The sequence below is a fragment of the Salvelinus alpinus genome, chromosome 24, assembly GCF_045679555.1.
Source record: "Salvelinus alpinus chromosome 24, SLU_Salpinus.1, whole genome shotgun sequence".
Taxonomy (NCBI): domain Eukaryota; kingdom Metazoa; phylum Chordata; class Actinopteri; order Salmoniformes; family Salmonidae; genus Salvelinus; species Salvelinus alpinus.
The window spans coordinates 4,907,127-4,929,324 of NC_092109.1; the positions used below are offsets into that span (position 1 = coordinate 4,907,127).

The following is a 22,198-nucleotide window of genomic DNA, read 5'->3' on the forward strand; positions in this document are numbered from 1 at the left end:
CTACGAGCCACACAGCGCTCAGAGAAAAACTGGCTCCCTATTGACGCCATTTTGGGGAGAAAGTGCATTGGTTTAGTGTCATCCGCTGCTCTCGTTCAGAGCCACAATGGACGCACTTTCCTCGTAAACTAAACCCACCTTCTCAGAAATGAACCAATGAGAGTCCATGGCTGATGACATCCAATGGGTGCAGGGAAAATGAGTATCGCGCCACGCCCATCTTTGTTTGAGAGTCTTGAAAACAAGACAAATTTAAAGGGGCTTCGTCAATATTCCTTGACGCATAATAGAGATTACTTAGGCAGCCTGATGACTATGTAACTAACCATTTAAACTAAAACTATCTGCTGAAATTGTTGCCACCCCTATTACTAGCCTCTTCAACCTCTCTTTCGTGTCGTCTGAGATTCCCAAAGATTGGAAAGCAGCTGCGGTTATCCCCCTCTTCAAAGGGGGGGACACTCTTGACCCTAACAGCTACAGACCTATATCTATCCTACCCTGCCTTTCTAAGGTCTTCGAAAGCCAAGTCAACAAACAGATTACCGACCATTTCGAATCCCACCATACCTTCTCCGCTATGCAATCTGGTTTCAGAGCTGGTCATGGGTGCACCTCAGCCACGCTCAAGGTCATAAACGATATCTTAACCGCCATCGATAGGAAACAATACTGTGCAGCCGTATTCATTGACCTGGCCAAGGCTTTTGACTCTGTCAATCATCACATCCTCATCGGCAGACTCGACAGCCTTGGTTTCTCTAATGATTGCCTCGCCTGGTTCACCAACTACTTCTCTGATCGAGTTCAGTGTGTCAAATCGGAGGGTCTGTTGTCCGGGCCTCTGGCAGTCTCTATGGGGGTGCCACAGGGTTCAATTCTTGGACCGACTCTCTTCTCTGTATACATCAATGATGTCGCTCTTGCTGCTGGTGATTCTCTGATCCACCTCTACGCAGACGACACTATTCTGTATACTTCTGGCCCTTCTTTTGACACTGTGTTAACAACCCTCCAGGCGAGCTTCAATGCCATACAACTCTCCTTCCGTGGCCTCCAATTGCTCTTAAATACAAGTAAAACTAAATGCATGCTCTTCAACCGATCGCTGCCTGCACCTGCCCGCCTGTCCAACATCACTACTCTGGACGGCTCTGACTTAGAATATGTGGACAACTACAAATACCTAGGTGTCTGGTTAGACTGTAAACTCTCCTTCCAGACTCACATCAAACATCTCCAATCCAAAGTCAAATCTAGAATTGGCTTCCTATTCCGCAACAAAGCATCCTTTACTCATGCTGCCAAACATACCCTTGTAAAACTGACCATCCTACCAATCCTCGACTTCGGTGATGTCATTTACAAAATAGCCTCCAAAACCCTACTCAATAAATTGGATGCAGTCTATCACAGTGCCATCCGTTTTGTCACCAAAGCCCCATATACTACCCACCACTGCGACCTGTACACTCTCGTTGGCTGGCCCTCGCTTCATACTCGTCGCCAAACCCACTGGTTCCAGGTCATCTACAAGACCCTGCTAGGTAAAGTCCCCCCTTATCTCAGCTCGCTGGTCACCATAGCAGCACCTACCTGTAGCACGCGCTCCAGCAGGTATATATCTCTAGTCACCCCCAAAACCAATTCTTCCTTTGGACGCCTCTCCTTCCAGTTCTCTGCTGCCAATGACTGGAACGAACTACAAAAATCTCTGAAACTGGAAACACTTATCTCCCTCACTAGCTTTAAGCACCAGCTGTCAGAGCAGCTCATAGATTACTGCACCTGTACATAGCCCATCTATAATTTAGCCCAAACAACTACCTCTTTACCTACTGTATTTATTTATTTATTTATTTTGCTCCTTTGCACCCCATTATTTCTGTCTCTACTTTGCGCTTTCTTCCACTGCAAACCAACCATCCCAGTGTTTTTATTTTTTATTTTACTTGCTGTGTTGTATTCACTTCGCCACCATGGCCTTTTTATATTTTTATTTATTTATACATATATTTTGTTTGCCTTCACCTCCCTTATCTCACCTCACTTGCTCACATTGTATATAGACTTATTTTTTTTCACTGTATTATTGACTATATGTTTGTTTTACTCCATGTGTAACTATGTGTTGTTGTATGTGTCAAACTGCTTTGCTTTATCTTGGCCAGGTCGCAATTGTAAATGAGAACGTGTTCTCAATTTGCCTACCTGGTTAAATAAAGGTTAAATAAATAAATAAAATAAAAATTTGCCGGGCGATTTTTTGTTTTCCTTCGTTTGATTGATATTGTTATCAGCTTTGTTTTGCGCAATGAAAACACAGATCTAGGATCAGTTTACCCTCCCTCCCTAAATCCTAACCTCAACTATTCTGGGGAGGGCGCACAAAATGTACGCAGACCAGCACCTAATTGGGACAAAGTCATCATACTCTGTGCACAGACAGCTCCCTCGGATACAAAGCCATGTACTTTGGGATACATTCACAAGAGAATCCTAAACAGTCTGGGTCAGTTAAAACATGGTTACTGATTAAGGATTCCTGTGAAGCATCTGTCACCGACCCAAATGAAAACACAGCATGGATATGCAGTGGAAGACTTCTACTGCACACGTTGTACCTAACAAACTGAACCAGATGACTTTGTGCTGTTGTGAAGTTACGCACCACAGAGCATTTTTGTTTACCTTTTGTTACTTAGCCTACTTTGTCACATAGCTCTACTGTTTGCCAACAGTCACTAATCTTTGTGACCTACTGTTGACATTGCAATTGTGGGAAATCCTTCATCTGTTTTTGTACATTTGACTCAGCTAAGTGAGAAAAACAGTGAACACAGACAGCCAAACAAAAAGGGCACAGGAGACAGTAGTTTACGTAGAGAAATATAACTCTAACTTTATTAACCCCATGTTGACTCCTTCACAGCTCCCTCCAAAGTCATTATAAAACAGTATGTACACTTTGCTTTAAGTTAAACAACCCAGGGGTAAGATGAAGTTACAGGCATTTACTCTTCAATCAACATCCCCCTCCAAAAAAGAAAATAACAGAAAGGAAAAACATCCGAGTCTCTACCACAGAACTTACTGCTGATCAGTCATTAAACATGAAAGTCAATAGTTGTTGAAAACAAGCACTCCAAACCCTAACTAATAAATATAACATTTAGAACTTCATCACCGACCAGCTTCTTGTGGAAGACTCTCGCAGAGAGAAAGAGATTAGTGTGTGTACCTGGAGGCCAGACCCCTAGTCTCTGTCAGACTGTTCACTGTGTTTTTACATATGGGGCTGACACTGGACCAGTGTGCTCATCTCTGTCTGAGTAACCTGTATTGTTTATTATCATTGAACTCATTCTAATTCCATGCACACAAAAAAAACATCCTTCTTGGAGAACATTCTATTCCATTGTAGGGTTCTGGTTCCCAAGCACCCAGGCTAGCAGTATGGCACCAGCCTGAACCCAGATCTGTTTGTGCCATCTCCTATATGGTCATTGACGTGACAATGGTCATATAGTAGTTGGCTGAGAGCCCAAACAGATCTGGGACCAGGCTAGTATGGCACCCCTTTGTCTACACAGTGGAAAAGCTGTCCCTGGTCTGAGAATACAGCACCATAAAATCTTAAACCCTCCACGTTTAGGTCGAATATTCACACTGGGGCTGAGCTAACCACACAGCAGAGCAGAGCCTGGCTGCCAGTTAAGCCTTGCCCTCCCGCCAGGAACCACCCACCAGCTAGAAGGATCTGGACATTAAAAAGAGCTTATAAGACTGTTCAGACCAGCAGTCAAGGAATTTCAATATAACATGACCGGCAGGAGAGGAGGGCAGAGAGGAGAAGGGAAGAAGTGGGGGGTGTGAGGGGAGAGAAGCTGGGGGAGAGGGCAAGGAAAGTAGCAGAGTAGGGAGGAACAGGAGAGGAAAGAAGAGTGGAAAAGGAAAGGAGATGAGGGAAAGGAGTGCTAGTGAAGGGCAAGGTAGTTCAGTCTAGCCAGACATAACATAAGCTAACAGCTACATTAACACAGCGCTGCAATACATCCTGGTCAGAATGCTACTACATGCTACTTCAAAATGGGGGAAAAATTAATTTGAGAGAAAGGTAGAAATATTCTTTGATGTCAAAACAGAGCAATGTTTTTATTGCTAATTCAATATCTTCCAAGTAAAATGTCTTAGTCGAAGGAGATAAAAGTTCTTATATCCAGTAAGTATTCTCACAGAGGCTACTTTATACATGTGTTCCATATAGGCATCCCCCCCTCTCACTCCCATCACAGATAATATAGTAGACAAATGCCAATTTCTTCACAATATACAGTAGTATTCACAGTAACATAGTACAAGCAGGAAATATATAACAAATCTCTTCCTCCGTCCCAGTAACCCGTTGACAGACGTGACTGTCTGTCAAAAATGAAAGCCTGTTTCACATGAGAAAACACAGAACAAAAATGACAGAATATTATTACTTTTCAAATAAATACAACATTTCTAAGTAGTCGAACGCTTTCATAATCTGACCATTCTGAGTACAGACTAGGAGCATCGCAGCCAACCAGTGGCTTAACTGGGAACTAGACCAGTGGTGTAACAGAACCAGTAAGGCCCAATGCTATAAGTGACCTATGTGAACCAGCAGTCAGGTCTAGGGTTTTTGTGTGTAGAAGTGTGTAAGGCTGCACCAACCATAGACTTAGAAATCCTAGAACGGACGACCCCATTCAATACCCTGTACTGAGGGGGCATGTGTCCGTTCTATTTATTCCAATTCTAAGGAGGGGATATACTCTTAAAATTCAGGTAGGAACTCTTCCCTGTGGAACAGATCTTACAGAAATTCTTTGGAATAAATACTCAGTTCTACCTCGTTGTTCTAAAGTGATTTTCCTACCAGCGGTAAGTATTTACTTAGAAATACATTTGTATGTGTACATTTTTTTTTGTCTTCATGTCGACCGTTGCTTGAGTTACTTCATTGTCACTTCATAATATATTTCTAGGGATCAAGATAGGTAGATGCTAGCAGCATTATATGTCTGGTCCGCCCTCCATCCAGAGAATGCATGGTGAGGGAAACGCATGTAGTAATCTCTAAGACAGCACGGCAGGGCACAGGGCTTGTAACAGTTTCATTTATACACACACAATAAATCCTACATCAGATTGAATCTGAAGGGTCAATTGTGGATCCCCTGTTTTGGAATGTCTTTTTGGAGTACCTACAATGTAAATGGTAAGGGAACATTGTGGTGGAGTGCCTTTTTTCATGTCATGTCATTAGCAGTGGCAACTACCCCTCACTGATTGTATCATCACACAGTAAAACTCTCAATTCTAAACTCCACTGTGACATCACACACAAACTCTGAACTCAACTCCATTGTGGTGTCACAAAGTGGAATTTCAACTCCATAGTGACATCGCCCCTGACAACAGTGACTTCCATATTCCATTGTGACGTCACACAATAACACTCCAAAGCAACCAATCATGTTAAACCACAGCGTCTCAGACACCCAAATGCTAGTCCACTGCTTATTATGTGAAATTATACAAACAGGAAAACGAGCTAGTATTGTAGTTGAATTGAGCTATGTTCACAAATAGGAAGCTGCGCTAGTATCATAGTGAAATTATACAATAACACAATAAGAAATAGGAGCTAGTATCATAGTTGAATTGAGCTCTGTTCAGTTAGGTGTGTTTGTAGGTTCTGGGGGAGTTGGTTGCAGTACAGTAGCAAAGTCTCTGTTCAGGAGTGTCAGTGTCATCTGTCACAGTACATGGAGTTTAGAGACTCTTCAACAAAAGAAAAACAATCTATAGAATATAAAACATTGACATCAAATAAATCTCAAAATACATACAAAAGTAATCTGTAATGCAAAATAAATATATTCATATTTAAATAATGAATCATATAAATATACTTCACATCTCTGGTTAGGAGGTGGGTTCACGGTAAACAAACCCACCTGTCAGTCAATTAGCCAGCCGACTCCTCCCCTCCAGCAACCCCGCCCTCCACCTCAGCCTGTTAGGCCTGACAGGGTCAGGTGGTCAACCACTTGTAGGGCTGTTTCGTTGCATAAACTTTCCGAAATGAGAGACAGCTCAGGAGGTACACGCGCAAACCGCTACCCTCCTGTCCCTCCTGTCGAGCCCGTGTCAACAGGCTCCAAACTCAACAACCCTAATACTAACGTTTTTTGGAAATTGCCATATTTGGAAGAAAGAAAGGACACCAAAAATAAAATAAAAAATAAACCAAGATTCTAGAAATCCCTCCTGAGAATGTTCCATTTGTGTTGGGGGGGGGGGGGTGTTGAATGTCATTTCCATGGAAACAGAGCATGTGGGAGGGGAGTGGTCTCAGGAAGTGTTTTAGAGAACACAGGTGCGTGTAGGTGAGAGTTCACAGTGAACACTAAGCTAAAATGCATGAATCTCTAAATAATCGCTACATTTCTCTTTAAAAAACATATTTTGCTGTCACTACAGGTCATATTTCTATATTTATTTATACCGACAACCGAAGTGCAGAGAATCAACACATATTATAAACATGCTATACGTGGTGGTCTATCTCCCCCTCCTCAACCCTCCTCCCCCGTCCTCCCCACCAACAAAGCTGATCCCAGACTGTGCCTGCAGCCACCGTTAAAACTGGCAAACACACATTGCATACACACGCACTCAACCGTATGACAGAGACGAGATACATCACACACAATGACCTCTGCACAAGTGTGTGAAGCACCAGTGTTCCCCGTCTCTCTCGCTCTTCACCCCATCTTGAGGGGTAGGTGGGCGGATAGGACAGAGACATGAGGATTCCCACAATGCACCTTAGAATCTTCCAGTGCTCCAGGGGGTAGTCAGTCCACGGCCAACAAAACGTGTGTGTGTATTCATTTTTTCTTAACCAACCCCCCCCCCCCCCCCCCCCCTGTTGTCAGATGGTGCTCTCTGTGTGTGCGTGACTGATGGTGTGCACGTGTGTGTGCAGGTGTTGGTGTGTGTGAGGGTGTTGTGTGTGTGTTTGTGGGTAGCTGGGCCTGCGTGTGCCGCTTACGCAGTTTTGCGGCTGCTCAGAGAGCAGAGAGGTCTTCTCACCCGGCCCGTTCTCCCCCCCTGGCCTCGCGGAAGAGGGGGATTTGGGGGGGAGAGAGGTGCATGGAAGAGGTGGGTGGGGGAGAGAGGAGGTGGAGGGCGGAGGCGGGTGAGTGGTGCGTGCACCCGAGGAGGGGGGAGGAGGTGTTTGAGGAAGAGGGGTGCCTTTGGTGGGAGGAGGGGTGGATTGGGGCAGGGCCAAGCGGGGGTTGACTTGAGTGGGGGTGGTGGTTTGGGGTAAGGGGGTACGGTTGGTGGGAGGGGGGGTGGGTTGGGGGAGAGCAAGCGGGCGCTTGAAAGGTGTGGTGGCCAGGGGGAGGGGGGTGCGGGGAGGGGCTGGTGGGGTGATGGGGAGCGGGAGAGCAGAGGTGCTGTCCAGACGGGGGTGGCTGCCCTCGGGGGACTGGGGGGTGCTGTCCAGCCTCGACGCCAGCAGACCATTCTGGTACTGAGAACGAGTGATCTGAGGAGAGGAAAGAGAGAGTGTTAGGAAGAGAGAGTAGAGGAAGAACAAGTATATGAGAGAGACAGCAAAGCGTGCTTTGAGAGAGTATGGCGTCATGGTATAAGAGGTAATGAACAGCCAATCATCATCACAGGGACAACCCAGGGTGCACTGGCCCTCAGAGATGTAACGCTTCCTATACTTTGAATGCATTTTCCCCGCAAAAGGTGGGTAAACGCTCCTGCAAAATAAAAAAGCTGCATAAACAGCGTTTACGTGTGCTTACCCTCCACTACACCACTGCTGGCCAATCAGTTGGGCTGGTAAAACGTTTCTCAGCAGAGCTGAATAGTGGGCTGTAATGTCTGGGCTAATTTCTGAAATATTTCAGGTCACCGTTTCATTACATGGGTTAGTCTTAAATGATTGTAAACAAAATTTGGCGACATCACTCTGCGAGAGAGTTTGTCACATTAACGGCTTACAATTTCTGCAGCACAGGCATTTGAAAAGTAACTTTTTAACCAGCACAACTGTAGAAATAGGGCCTTTTCCCATTGTAGTTTTTCCATTTCCATGGCACTGGCAGGGGTTAGAGGTTAAAGGTGAGAGTGTTGTGAGTCACTGTCACAGTCATACTCTGGACCTAGTTTTGTCCCATGAAATAAATGTTGTGGATCTTAATGTTTCTCCTCATAATCCTGGACTATCGGACCACCATTTTATTACGTTTGTAATCGCAACAAATAATCTGCTCAGACCCCAACCAAGGAGCATCAAAAGTCGTGCTATAAATTCTCAGACAACCCAAAGACTCCTTGATGCCCTTCCAGACTCCCTCTGCCTACCCAAGGACGTCAGAGGACAAAAATCAGTTAACCGCTTAACTGAGGAACTCAATTTAACCTTGCGCAATACCATAGATGCAGTTGCACTCCTAAAAATATTTGTCATGAGAAACTAGCTCCCTGGTATACAGAAAATACCCGAGCTCTGAAGCAAGCTTCCAGAAAATTGGAACGGAAATGGCGCCACACCAAACTGGAAGTCTTCCGACTAGCTTGGAAAGACAGTACCGTGCAGTATCGAAGAGCCTTCACTGCTGCTCGATCATCCTATTTTTCCAACTTAATTGAAGAAAATAAGAACAATCCGAAATTTATTTTTGATACTGTCGCGAAGCTAACTAAAAAGCAGCATTCCCCAAGAGAGGATGGCTTTCACTTCAGCAGTAATAAATTCATGAACTTCTTTGAGGAAAAGATCATGATCATTAGAAAGCAAATTACAGACTCCTCTTTAAATCTGCGTATTCCTCCAAAGCTCAGTTGTCCTGAGTCTGCACAACTCTGCCAGTACCTAGGATCAAGAGACACACTCAAGTGTTTTAGTACTATATCTCTTGACACAATGATGAAAATAATCATGGCCTCTAAACCTTCAAGCTGCATACTGGACCCTATTCCAACTAAACTACTGAAAGAGCTGCTTCCTGTGCTCGGCCCTCCTATGTTGAACATAATAAACGGCTCTCTATCCACCGGATGTGTACCAAACTCACTAAAAGTGGCAGTAATAAAGCCTCTATTGAAAAAGCCAAACCTTGACCCAGAAAATATAAAAAACAAAAAAATCGGCCTATATCGAATCTTCCATTCCTCTCAATTTTTTTTTATAAAAAGCTGTTGTGCAGCAACTCACTGCCTTCCTGAAGACAAACAATGTATACGAAATGCTTCAGTCTGGTTTTAGACCCCACATAGCACTGAGACTGCACTTGTGAAGGTGGTAAATTACCTTTTAATGGTGTCAGACCGAGGCTCTGCATCTGTCCTCGTGCTCCTAGACCTTAGTGCTGCTTTTGATACCATCAATCACCACATTCTTTTGGAGAGATCGGAACCCCAAATTGGTCTACACGGACAAGTTCTGGCCTGGTTTAGATCTTATCTGTCGGAAAGATATCAGTTTGTCTCTGTGAATGGTTTATCCTCTGACAAATCAACTGTAAATTTCGGTGTTCCTCAAGGTTCCGTTTTAGGACCACTATTGTTTTCACTATATATTTTAACTCTTGGGGATGTCATTCGAAAACAACACTCTTGCTGTCTCTGCCTGGCCGGTTCCCCTCTCTCCACTGGGATTCTCTGCCTCTAACCCTATTACAGGGGCTGAGTCACTGGCTTACTGGTGCTCTTCCATGCCGTCCCTATAAGGGGTGCGTCACTTGAGTGGGTTGAGTCACTGACGTGATCTTCCTGTCCGGGTTGGCGCCCCCCTGAGGCGCTGACCTGTTGCACCCTCGACAACCACTGTGATTATTATTATTTGACCCTGCTTGTCATTTATGAACATTTGAACATCTTGGCCATGTTCTGTTATAATCTCCACCCGGCACAGCCAGAAGAGGACTGGCCACCCCTCAGAGCCTGGTTCCTCTAGGTTTCTTCCTAGGTTTTGGCCTTTCTATGGAGTTTTTCCTAGCCACCGTGCTTCTACACCTGCATTGCTTGCCGTTTGGTGTTTTAGGCTGGGTTTCTGTACAGCACTTTGAGATATCAGCTGATGTAAGAAGGGCTATATAAATACATTTGATTTGATTTACCTTGACATATTGCAGGTCAGTGAGAGCCCGTACGTAGAAGTCTGGTGTGTACTGGCAGGCGGTGAGCTGCGTGTTGCTAGCAGTTACTGAGCCGCATTCTCCGGAAGCGCCACGCTCAGTGCAGCTTAGCGATGCCGAGCGGTTCAGACCGCTCGCGTGAGTAGGAGAACGGAACTCTGAGATACGGAGAGGGAGAGAGCGGGTGAGCTGGGGATAACCCACACACACGAAGTACACAAACACGCACATTCCCACGGGCACACACATCCACATTTGCATGCATGCACACAAGCACGCACACAGTACATAAACACACACATGCACATTCAGGCGCACACAGAACAGTGAATTAGAGAAATCAACATGAAAAGAGAGTGAGATTGTCTATTGATGGGATAGAGACAGTAGGAGGATATGATCGTAGCGAGAGCAGCCAGAGCAATATAAACAGTATTTGGCACGGCTGACAGCAACGACAGAGACATTAAGTTAATGAAAAACACTACAGTATGGTTTCGATCACTAGATGGATACTGGCGGTTAGTGAACACACAACACGTGCCGTCACACCTACAGTGCCATGAAAAAGCGAACAAATAACATTTTGATACTCTTCTTATATTTCATAAACCAAGTTATGCAACACCCAATGCCCCTGTGTGAAAAAGCAATTGCTGTCTTACAGAGAGCTCTAAAAGGAGAATGTCAGGCACTAGGTCCATGATTTGAAGCGAAAGTGCAGCAAGACAATGATCGAAATCACACAAGCAAGTCCGCATCAGAATGGCTGAAAAGCAATTTTTGTTGTTGTTTTGGAATGAACTAGTCAGTCAAAGTCCAGACCTAGCCACCTTTTGCACACTCTTGGCATTCTCTCAACTAGCTTCATGAGGTCGACACCTGGAATGCATGCGTGTCCACACTTTTGACTGGTACTGTAGGCGTGAGACTGATCAGCAACTACAGGAAGCGTTTGGTTGCAGCCATTGTAGATAAAGATGGCACCACCAGTTCAACGAGTATGAAGGTGCAATTACTTGTCACACAGCGGCATTGGGTGTCACATAAGTTTGTTTATTAAAGAAATTAAATAAGTATCACCATTTTGTGTTATTTGTTCACTCAGGTTCCCGTTACCTAAAATTAGGTTTTGGTTGAAGATCTGATAACAATCCGTGTCAAAGATATGCTAAAATCTAGAATGTTTGAAAGGGGGCAAATAGTTTTTCACGGCATTGTACACGCAGCAATGCAAATGTATACACACAGCATCACAGAGAGCAACAGGTATATATGCACAACACAGCAACACAAACATATGCACACCCAAAGATGAAGGTTGAGTATGATTGGTGATTACAGAGGAGGATGGGGTTAAATTATGATTATATGCTGGGAGGGAGGGAGGGATTATATCAGGTGCCAGGCTTCTCCATATCACATCAAGGATAGGGGGTGATTGGGGACCAATCAACAGCCAGGATCAGGAGAAATGGCATTATGGCAACCAATCAACGATGGTTCTGTGCTTAACCAAGTCACCTGTGGACGTTTTGGTGTTCCTGAGCGTTCACCGTGGCTCAGAGATCGGCTCGCCAGGCATGCAAATGAGGCTCTGATTGGCATGGGGGGAGGTGGGGGGGTCGTAACTGTGTATGAGTGTTTGTGGTTGGGTAAGTTGGGGTTAAAAGGAGTGTGTAGTGAGTGATGCATGCCCTGTTCCAATTTTGACCCCTAGCTCGTTCCTTCTAGGCACACATCTAAAAACATTGTATAGGTATTGACAAAATGGTAATAGCATCACCGTGTCTTTTGGTAGGCTGGGTTGAACTGTCATCCTATTGCCTATACGTATATGCCCTTTTCAGCTCTAGTGCCTAGGGGAAGGGGTTAGGGAACTATATGGTATAGGAAGTAGTGAGTGGGTCAGAGGTAGTTTGGTGATTTCTGTGAAGTGAGTGAGTAGTGACCATAGAACTCTAATTCTATGCTAGTGACAGGATCAGGTAAATCGCACAAGATACAGTAGAAGATGCCTTTAACCACAGACCTAGTATCAGATTACCCAAAATGTAACCAATGCGGTAATAAGGAAACATCTGACCCTGGACCAGTGGTTAGGGCAACTAGTAGGGGTTAGAGGTCAGATATGAGAGGTAGTGCCGTGGAGCAGAGTGGCTCCACCTAGAGCCCCATCCAGCAAGTTTCTTCCTTCCTCCTCTATTCCTCCTCTTCCTCAGTCGGTACTGTGTAGTCCAGCTCTGCCACAGGTCTGAAGAAATTGGAATCACCCATGTCAAGTCCCTGACACTGCTCCAATATGACGATAATGTTTCCTTCCTTCTTTCTTTCCCTCCATCCTTCCTTCCATGTCACTGGCAAAAGCAGTACTGAGGAAACCAGATCAGTGAGTATTCCAAGGAAGAGACCAAGGAAGGAAGGAAAGGAAGGAAGAAAAGACGCATAATATGCATGTAACTTCAACTGAACCCTTACCTTATTGGAACAGGGCCTGTCAACTGAGTGACGTTGTCCCAGGCTGCTCTGCTCTGCTCTGCCCTGTCCTGTCGACTGAGGACAAACCCACTGATGTGACCTGACGTGGCATACAATCCGTCAAAAGCACATAGGGCTCAGCTGCCATCATCGGCAGTCATCGGCCGAGTAAGAACTGCAAGTAGAACCTCACCACATCACTCAGTCACTAAGAGAGAGAGACCACTGCAGAGCACCGGCTTGTCCACCAACCTATTAATTCAATACCACCCTACTCCACCAGAGGGTATAGTGGAGCGTAAATCCGCATTAAATAGTATTATACGCAAATATTATGCTAACAATACACTATTAGCTAGGATTAGCGCAGCTGACTCATCTCGAACGGCAGTCGACGTTTAACCGCTGCGGTCCTGTGAGTCGTTAAACCAGTGACATTAAGTGAAACAATAACGAGTGCAGTGTTCAGTCTGGTTTAACCAGGCTACTGTGAGTCGGCTATCGAGTTCTGGAGGAGAGCGGTAGAGCAGGGTTTCCCAAGCTGATTCAAATAATCACAGCTTGATGATGAGTTGGTTATTTGAATCAGCTGTGTAGTGCTAGGGCATAAACCAAAACGTGCATCCAGGGGGGGCCCCAGAACCGAGTATGGGAAACCCTGCTCTAACTAATGCTCTCGAAAGCTGACTCACAGTAAGGCCTGATTAGATTACTAAGGCTTTGCACCCTTTGGTTTCCAGAGGGAATAAAACAAAGACAGAATGAGAGAAGAATAAAATCTTGGGAGGTAAGAGTAGAACGTTTTCGTATTTGATTCTACTTCAAAGAAAAGCAGGTAAGGCAAACACATGGTGTAACTGACCCTAAATGTAAAGTATTGATATTCTAGTGGATCTCTAGGCTGTCTGTCAGGTTGTACTTGCTGGAGCAGGGCTCTGAAGAAGAGGATGATGGGAGGGAAACAAAAAAGGTGATCTTGGCATAAAAAGTGGCCCCTCCCTCCCTCATGTTGCCCCTACCCTCTGGGCGGTTGGTTCTTTACCTGGGAAGCGAGAGAACAGAGAGAATCTCTTTAAAGAGAGACGTCGTGGAGGCGGGGACGCCACTGATGGGGAGAGAGGGGGAGTTACGGCTGAGCGAAGGGGGGGGGAGAAGGGGGGGAGAGAGAAAGACGCTCTTGTTTAATCATCGATAGGCAGTAACAGCACTGTAGTGGTTAACAGCACTGTAGGATGCCCTGAAGAGACAAACCTTCTCCTTCACAGAGCACATTGACATTTTCACCTCAATACATCATTTAGTGAACCATTCACGGAGGTTGTGTCCAAAATGGCACTCCATTCCCTATTATAGTGCACTACTTTTGGCCAGGATTAGCCACATAAGGCTATGGCATAAAGTAGTGCACTACATAGGGGATAGGATGCAATTTCAGATTCGCCCCGGGTGACTCGTCATTTTCACAGGTCAACGAAGGCCTGCTGTCGGATTGGAGGGGGCAGATTGCCCAATGGGTAGGGCGTAACTGAGTGACATCAGACGCTGACATGAGTTGGACACAGTTTGACACATGTAGGCAGTAGTACAGTACACATCATATAGCGCATGCACACACACGTTACATAGATGCTGCGCACACAAAGCACAGAGAAGACTATCACAGAGAGAGAGAAAGATGATTTAACATTTAAGAGGCTTTTGACAACCAGAACCTACTCTGCTCATGCCTGCATGTGTAGCACCATCTACAGAGGTACTACACTACTGACAACATTGAAAGCTCATCTCCATCCATTTCTATGACTTACACCATCTCTACATTGATTATGTAGAGGCTTCCGAGTGCTGCAGCGGACTAAGGCACTGCATCTCAGTGCTCGAGGAGTCACTACAGACACCCTGGTTTGATTACACGCTGTATCACAACCGGCCGTGATTGGGAGTCCCATAGGGCGGCATACAATTGTCCCAGCGTCGTCCGGGTTTGGCCGTCATTGTAAATAAGAATTTGTTCTTAACTGACTTGCCTGGTTAAATAATATATTTCAGAGCAGCTATGGCTGCTAGTCATACTGGTATCTGACCACTAGGTGTCATCAGCGTTTCTAAAGCATCTGGACTCAGCAATACATTTCTCTCCTCCAGCACTGTGGCATCATCACCCTCCAGCCAACTGAGTTCTCTCAGATATGCACACACCCCCATCATTGGCGCACGCGCACACACACACACCTTGTCCTTTATAGGTGACACTAGGGCTGTGGCGGTCACGAAATTGCATCAGCCGGTGATTGTCAAGCAAATAACTGCCGGTCTCACAGTAATTGACCGTTAATTAACATAAACACATTTAGCATCTCTTGCCTTCCACACATGATGCAGACCTTTGGAACATCTACATTTTAAAGAATTATAATAAATCCATGTAATATAGCCTACACCTTCACAATAAATTCCATATTTATTTTAGACAGGTCTAAAGGAACATGATATGAAGAAAATGTAGTATTTTTCAGAACAACATACTGAGTTTTGCTTATGTTAGGTCCTGATCTGGCTATGTTAAATAGCTGTGGGCTACACTTGTTCCTTTAGCAGACGTGGCATTATTTTATAGTATGAAGAATACAATTGAACAAAGCCGAATGAAATATAAAAAGGATATTTTCTCCAAACGATTTGAGGGAGTGCGCACATGCGGTTATTCTGCATTGAGCGGTTAACAAAGAAATAGGTACACCTATATCCTTAATTTAGAGTTATTAATGTAACTTCTGTTGTTCAACAAACGTTGGGCTATATGTTTTGATTTTTAATAAATTGTAAGGCTGCATGATGCCACTAGTGATGATCTGAAAAAAGTAGCATGAAAGGCATGAGCTCTGCTTTGGTTCTTGCGCAGGCTGTACACACTACATCAGTCTCTCATTCACAATTTGACTAGCATTTGATCCATCTACTATCCCCCATAGTACAAAAATCGACCTATTCTATTCTGTGTGAGAAATATTCCATAGTCTGGGACAGTTGTAGGATGCGATCGATCGGCTAATAGTGTCACCCATCAGATTATTCTTGATTTAATCTGGTCTTTACATATACTAAATAATATATGTGGCCTAGCCTATAGAAATTTGGCCTAGCCTATAGAAAGCTGATGGGATCCTCCCACCCTTTAATAAAGGCCATCACTCTGTTTTCTCAGGCAATTAATTGCATAGCCTGTAGAAATGATGCGCAACATGAGCTCATGGGCTCTCTCGGTGCTTGATTAGATTTTCCATGACATTTGCATTGATGTCAGAGTGATTAGAGGGACAATAGAGTGCTGAGTCCACGGCAGGTAGCAAGTTTGGCAGGCTACTAACAACCATCAGCAGCATCATAGCTTGGAGAAGCCTAGCTACCGTGACTGAACGGTCACGTGGAATTTGACTGCCGTCATGATTCTCGACCGCTGGTGTGGCGGTAATACGGTCACCGCCACAGCCCTAGGTAACAGTGGTGTACGTTTCTTTCTACCTGTTTATTAAATCAGCTGTGGATCACATTTCTGTCTGTTGGATCTCCTGAAACCTAAGTGATTACGCACACTCACCTACTTGTGAGCTTTGCTAACACACATTTCTTTGTGAGCTGTGCACAGTGCTAGTTGTAGCATTTCCCCTATCCCTTCTGGTGTGTGGGTGTTTGAGTTGAGCACTTCTGGACGTTGGTCAGCGAAGCTGGTGTTTCAGGAAGGCCGAAATGCTGAAGACTAGAAACACTATCGGACTGAAACAAGTTTAGACAGGGGCAAGTGCACAGAGAGTTGTCACATTGTTTGTGCATGTGTGTATGAGAGAGAAAGGGGGCGAAAGAGAGAGAGTCTGTGTGTGTATCTCTGCGCCAGTGTTGATGTGCATTGCTTGTGTCTGTGGTCTGATCACATATACATTACGTGTGTGTGTGTGCTCACCCAGTGATGGTGAGCTAAGAGCCATGACTCCATAGTAGGAGAAGGGTCCTGTCTCAAACTTCATGTTCTCGTTTCCAGCCTCCACCTCCACTCGCCCCTGAGGAACACACACACAGAGTTTCAAAGCAATATAACACACTTTGACTTGCAGGCGCTGTGAACAAAAAGTAAACCAATTAAATAAAGATACATACCCACACACTGAGGAGTAGTTTGCACAATAAAACAGCAAGAGCATTCATCAGTGTGCAGGTATTTACCTTTATTTCATATACATTGACATACAGATCTCAGTCGGACAAAGTGAACATACAGAGACGCAGCGTTTCTACTGCTTCAGTGGTGTTGTCTCTTCTATCTACTATGTTTCTACATTCTACTTTTTAAAGTATCCTGTGTTAGCACTGATCTATCCACAAAGGCCCGAATCCTAACTCCATTGACATCAACGCACGATTTATGCAGTCGTCAAGTTAAGCCTGAGCATCAGACCAGGATTATTCTGATTCTATTTCTACTGCTAATGTTGTCTGATCTATCTGCTACGTTTCTATGACTGAGCCAACCTACTGAGGTAAAAGAGAACCCTGGCGGTCTCATCAATATTATATCACAGTGCAGGTGTGCATGCTGAGGTTCCAGTGTCTCACACACACACACACACACACGGTCTAATGTCAATGTGCCCTGGCAAAACACATCCCAATGACTCCCAACAGATGACACACACACACACAACCGTGCACACACACCTTCCTGAATGGTGAAACGAGAGCAACTGTGCTCATGTTGCTGTACCTGTATCTGCACAGTGTCACCTTGGGTATCATCAACAAAACACACAGAACATTTTTTTATTTTATTTACACACGGTCGGGCTTCGTCCCCTGGTATCATAAACACACATAAGACATGGAAGAATGTGTAGAATTGCAAAAAAATTGCTTTAAAACAGCAAAAACAAATCTCTGCCGCATGCTAAATGTCAAAAATTGCAGGAAATAAGCTTTAAAACTACAAAATGTTCACACCCCTCTTGTTGGCTGAGAACAGTTTGGGGTCGCATGGGATGCGAGGTGGAGGTTTGTTACTACACCGATAAATTACATTATCCATCCGGACCTTTGCCACCGAGGAAGAGTGTGACTGGACCTTCTCAAATACTTCAGATTCAGGTCAACTTTATTATCCCATCTGCTTAAAAAGACGGTACATAAAACACGAAAACACAGAAACCACACAACAGAATTATTTGAAAGTGCCATAGGTACACATTTAAAAGTGAAAGTGCAATATGCTGTATACTCGAGGGATCGACAGACTATTATAACGTAATGGCTGTTGGAATAAAAAGTCCCCATATCTATCGGTTTTGATTGTCTTTTTAAGAAGCCTCTTTCCCCTTGTCCGGCTGCTGCTGTGGCTGAGTTTTCAGTGAAGGGGATCTGTCCTGTAAAATGCTTTCAAGTTTTAGGAGGTTTGTGTACAGATTGATGACTGATTCTTGATCTATACCAATTATCCTTCCCGCTGTCTTAATCAAGCGCTGAAGCTTGACTTGGTCTTGTTTCCAAACATGCATATCAGACCAAAGGACAGCACACTCTGGAGGACAGATTTACAGAACATTTGGAAGATATGGCGGTTCGACATTAAAACGGTTCGGTTTGCGTCGAAAAACATTATCGGTTGCAATTTCTTGATCTTTGCAAAGGCACAGTCCTTGCATTTCAGTTTGTCTATTTGGATCCCCAGGTACTTATATGTGGTCACTCTAAATCAGCTGATTCCCCATTGATCTTCGTAGGAGGTGGCGGAGTTTTGTTCCTTCTGAAATCCATTTCCATCTCTTTCGTTTTCTTAACGTTGATTTCAAGGAAACTATTCAAGGAAAATGTTAACCCAGTTGATCAGTAGAGAGCGGACACCCAAATTCACCAGATTATCCACCAGTAGGTGGGGTTGGATGGTGTTAAACGCACTACTGAAGTCAATGAACACAATTTCACTAGGCTATTTGCCTTTTCTAAATGTTCGTAGATATTCTTCAGCTTGACCAGTAACCCATTATCAACACCCACGGTAGGCAAATTCATTTGGTTCTAATTGGGAAGGGAGACCAGAGAGAATTTGTTTTTCAATTACTTTTTCAAAACAATTCATTAGGTACAGATCTTTTCGTTCTTTTCAGGTATTGGGACAAATCAGTAGACTTTTTCCATAAGACTGGAATTATCCCAGTTCAGTGACAGCTGGAACAGCTTCTGGAATGGTAATGCGAGCTGGTCTGCGCATGCCTGAACTGCCTGGCTGCTGATGCTTTTTGGACCATATCATTTTAGTTTGCTTGACACGTTGAAAGTATTGCTTGACGTCATTCAGAGAGATGTGTATATCAACTGGTATGCTGTCTATACTGTCCAAGGCCATTTTCTGCTGCGATGCAAAATCACATGTCAAACCTACAATAGAAACTGTTCAAATCAATTGCAAAAGCAAGGTCATTTCGATGGTCACACAATGTCTCATTGGTTTGTAGCCTGTGATGCCCTTGCCAGCCTTTCCTACTGTCCTTGAAAAGGTTTTCTAATTTGTCTTTGTATGCTGCCTTGCACTGATTTAAACACTTTCTGGTTTTCTGGTTGAGGAGCTCTTTTAATTCCTGAGTTACCCACGGGTTATTATTGGGGAAGATGTTGACTTTCTTTTTTTAGAAATAACGAGATCCTCACAGAAACGGATGCCCTCCGAGACGGTATGCGCTGCCTCTTCCAGGTCATTGGTTCTGTCCGCCAGGACCGCCCAGTCAGTGGACTCAAAACAGTCCTGGAGGGCTTCATTAGCTGGGATGAGCTGAACCACGTTATGATCTGAAACCCCAAGACTGGGTAGCGCCATGGAAAAATACGCACCTGGGATGTTACCATAACGGAGGTCCAGACAGGCTTCATTTCAGGTCGGACGTGTAACATATTGCTGATATGATGGTTAAAGTTCCCTGTGATTAGCTTCACTGCTTCAGGTGACTCTGTCTCAGCCTGGGATACAAGGTCACGAATAACGTCGGCAGCTATTTGAGTGTCAGCGGAGAGAGGGCTTTGTAAACAATTAATAGCACCTGAATACCCCTGGTCTATGTGTTGTGTTGATGTATCGTCTGTGTGTATTGTGGTAGGCTATGGTATGTACACTTGTAGTGCCTTGCCCTTTCTCAGAAGAGATTAAAACCTTGCACAATTACACACACTGACAGCCGTGCTGAAATGACTGATTACCCAGGGCCGTTTAAGACTCATCGCCCCGATCTCTTCCCCAGGGTGATCTGGGTAATCCCCGCAGTGAATCAGCATGGGGTAGTGTGTGTGTGTGTGTGTGAGGGGAGGGTTAACCTTTGCCCGAGCGCCATTAAGGGAGCGGAACTCCAGGCTATGATTTAATGATGTGCTCTGTGAGGCAGTGTGTCTGTGGGCTAGGCAAACATACTAGTCTAAACACTGCAGGCTTTTACGGTCCGCAGTCAGAGTGGACTGATGCGTGTGTGCCTGATGCAGCATAGCGCTGACTTAAACAGGGATGTGATTCTTGTCTGAATGAGAATGATGTTAAAGAGTCACTCACTCACCATTCTACAGTTGAGGTCGGAGGTTTACATACACCTTAGCCAAATACATTAAACTCAGTTGTTCACAATTCCTGACATTTAATCCTAGTAAAAATTCCCTGTTATTAGGTCAGTTAGGATCACCGCTTTATTTTAAGAATGTGAAATGTTAGAATAATAGTAGAGATAATTATTTATTTCAGCTTTTATTTCTTTCATCACATTCCCAGTGGGTCAGAAGTTTACATACACTCAATTAGTACTTGGTAGCATTGCCTCTAAATTGTTTAATTTGGGTCAAATGTTTCAGGTAGCCTTCCACAAGCTTCCCACAATAAGTTGGGTGAATTTTGGCCCATTCCTCCTGACAGAGCTGGTGTAACTGAGTCAGGTTTGTAGGCCTCCTTGATCGCACACACTTTTTCAGTGCTGCCCACAAATATTCTATTGGATTGAGGTCAGGGCTTTGTGATGGCCATTCCAATACCTTGACTTTGTTGTCCTTAAGCCATTTTGCCATAACTTTGGAAGTACGCTTGGGGTCATTGTCCATTTGGAAGACCCATTTGTGACCAAGCTTTAACTTCCTGACTGATGTCTGGAGATGTTGCTTCAATATATCCACATCATTTTCCTACCTCATGATACCATCTATTTTGTGAAGTGCACCAGTCCCTCCTGCAGCAAAACACTTCCACAACATGATGCTGCCACCCCCGTGCTTCACGGTTGGGATGGTGTTCTTTGGCTTACAAGCCTCCCCCTTTTTCCTCCAAACATAACAATGATCATTATGGCCAAACAGTTATTTTTTTTGTTTCATCAGACCAGAGGACATTTATCCAAAAAGTATGATCTTTGTCCCCATGTGCAGTTGCAAGTAGTCTGGATTTTTTATGGAGGTTTAGAGCAGTGGCTTCTTCCTTGCTGAGAGGCCTTTCAGGTTCTCTCGATATAGGACTCGTTTTACTGTGGATATAGATACTTTTGTACTTGTTTCCTCCAGCATCTTCACAAGGTCCTTTGCTGTTGTTCTGGGATTGATTTGCACTTTTCGCATCAAAGTGCGTTCATCTCTAGGAGACAGAAAGCGTCTCTTTCCTGAGCGGTATGACGGCTGCGTGGTCCCATGGTGTTTATACTTGCGTACTATTGTTTGTACAGATGAACGTGGTACCTTCAGGCATTTGAAAATTGCTCCCAAGGATGAACCAGACTTGTGGAGGTCTACAATTTTTGGAGGCTGATTTAGTTTGATTTTCCCATTATGTCAAGCAAAGAGCACTGAGTTTGAAGGTAGGCCTTGAAATACATCCACAGGTACACCTTCAATTGACTCAAATTATGTCAATTAGCCTATCAGAAGCTTCTAAAGCCATGACATAATTTTCTGGAATTTTCCAAGCTGGTTAAAGGCACAGTCAACTTAATGCATGTAAACTTCTGACCCACTGGAATTGTGATACCGTGAAATAAGTGAAATAATCTGTCCGTAAACAATTGTTGGAAAAATGTATTACTTGTGTCATGCACAAAGTAGATGTCCTAACCGACTTGCCAAAACTATAGTTTGCTAACAAGAAATTTGTGGAGTGGTTGAAAACCTAGTTTTAATAACCTAAGTGTATATAAACTTCCGACTTCAACTGTATTTTCCTCCCCTTTCCAATCCTCCCTCTCCCCTCCTCTTCCCTCTTTCGGTTTCTCCTTACATAAAGGGATCAATTAGTGAAGGGCAGGTCTGCACCACAGCTAAGCGTCACACAAGGTCACTTGACACACACATACACACACACCTGTAAGCACTTAAAATTTGCTTAAAAAAACTGACTGAGCTTGGGCAATTTTGTCAAAAACTAATGACATAGGTTGCTGTAAGAGTTAAAAGGCAGCTAAAGATGCTTCTACCAAATATTAACTCTGGGGTGTGAAGACATATGCAATCAAGACATCTTCTTATCT

At 44.2% G+C, this 22,198-nt stretch overlaps 1 protein-coding gene across 2 annotated transcripts in view; it reads right to left on the minus strand.

Annotated features, from left to right (window-relative positions):
- Positions 1–2,876: 2,876 nt before the first annotated feature.
- The window catches only part of LOC139551724 (metal transporter CNNM4-like), a 43,574-nt gene continuing 24,252 nt past the window's right edge, over positions 2,877–22,198 (minus strand). Inside the window, exons 5-8 of one of the 2 annotated variants that reach the window (XM_071363007.1) lie at positions 16,636–16,732; positions 13,720–13,809; positions 10,182–10,357; positions 2,877–7,594 (exon numbers count right to left, since the gene is read on the minus strand). In XM_071363007.1, the coding sequence (XP_071219108.1) occupies positions 6,974–7,594; positions 10,182–10,357; positions 13,720–13,809; positions 16,636–16,732 (984 nt within the window). In that variant the 3' untranslated portion in view covers positions 2,877–6,973. The remainder of the gene's footprint in view (positions 7,595–10,181; positions 10,358–13,719; positions 13,810–16,635; positions 16,733–22,198) is intronic. The other variant, XM_071363008.1, reaches the window with a different exon arrangement.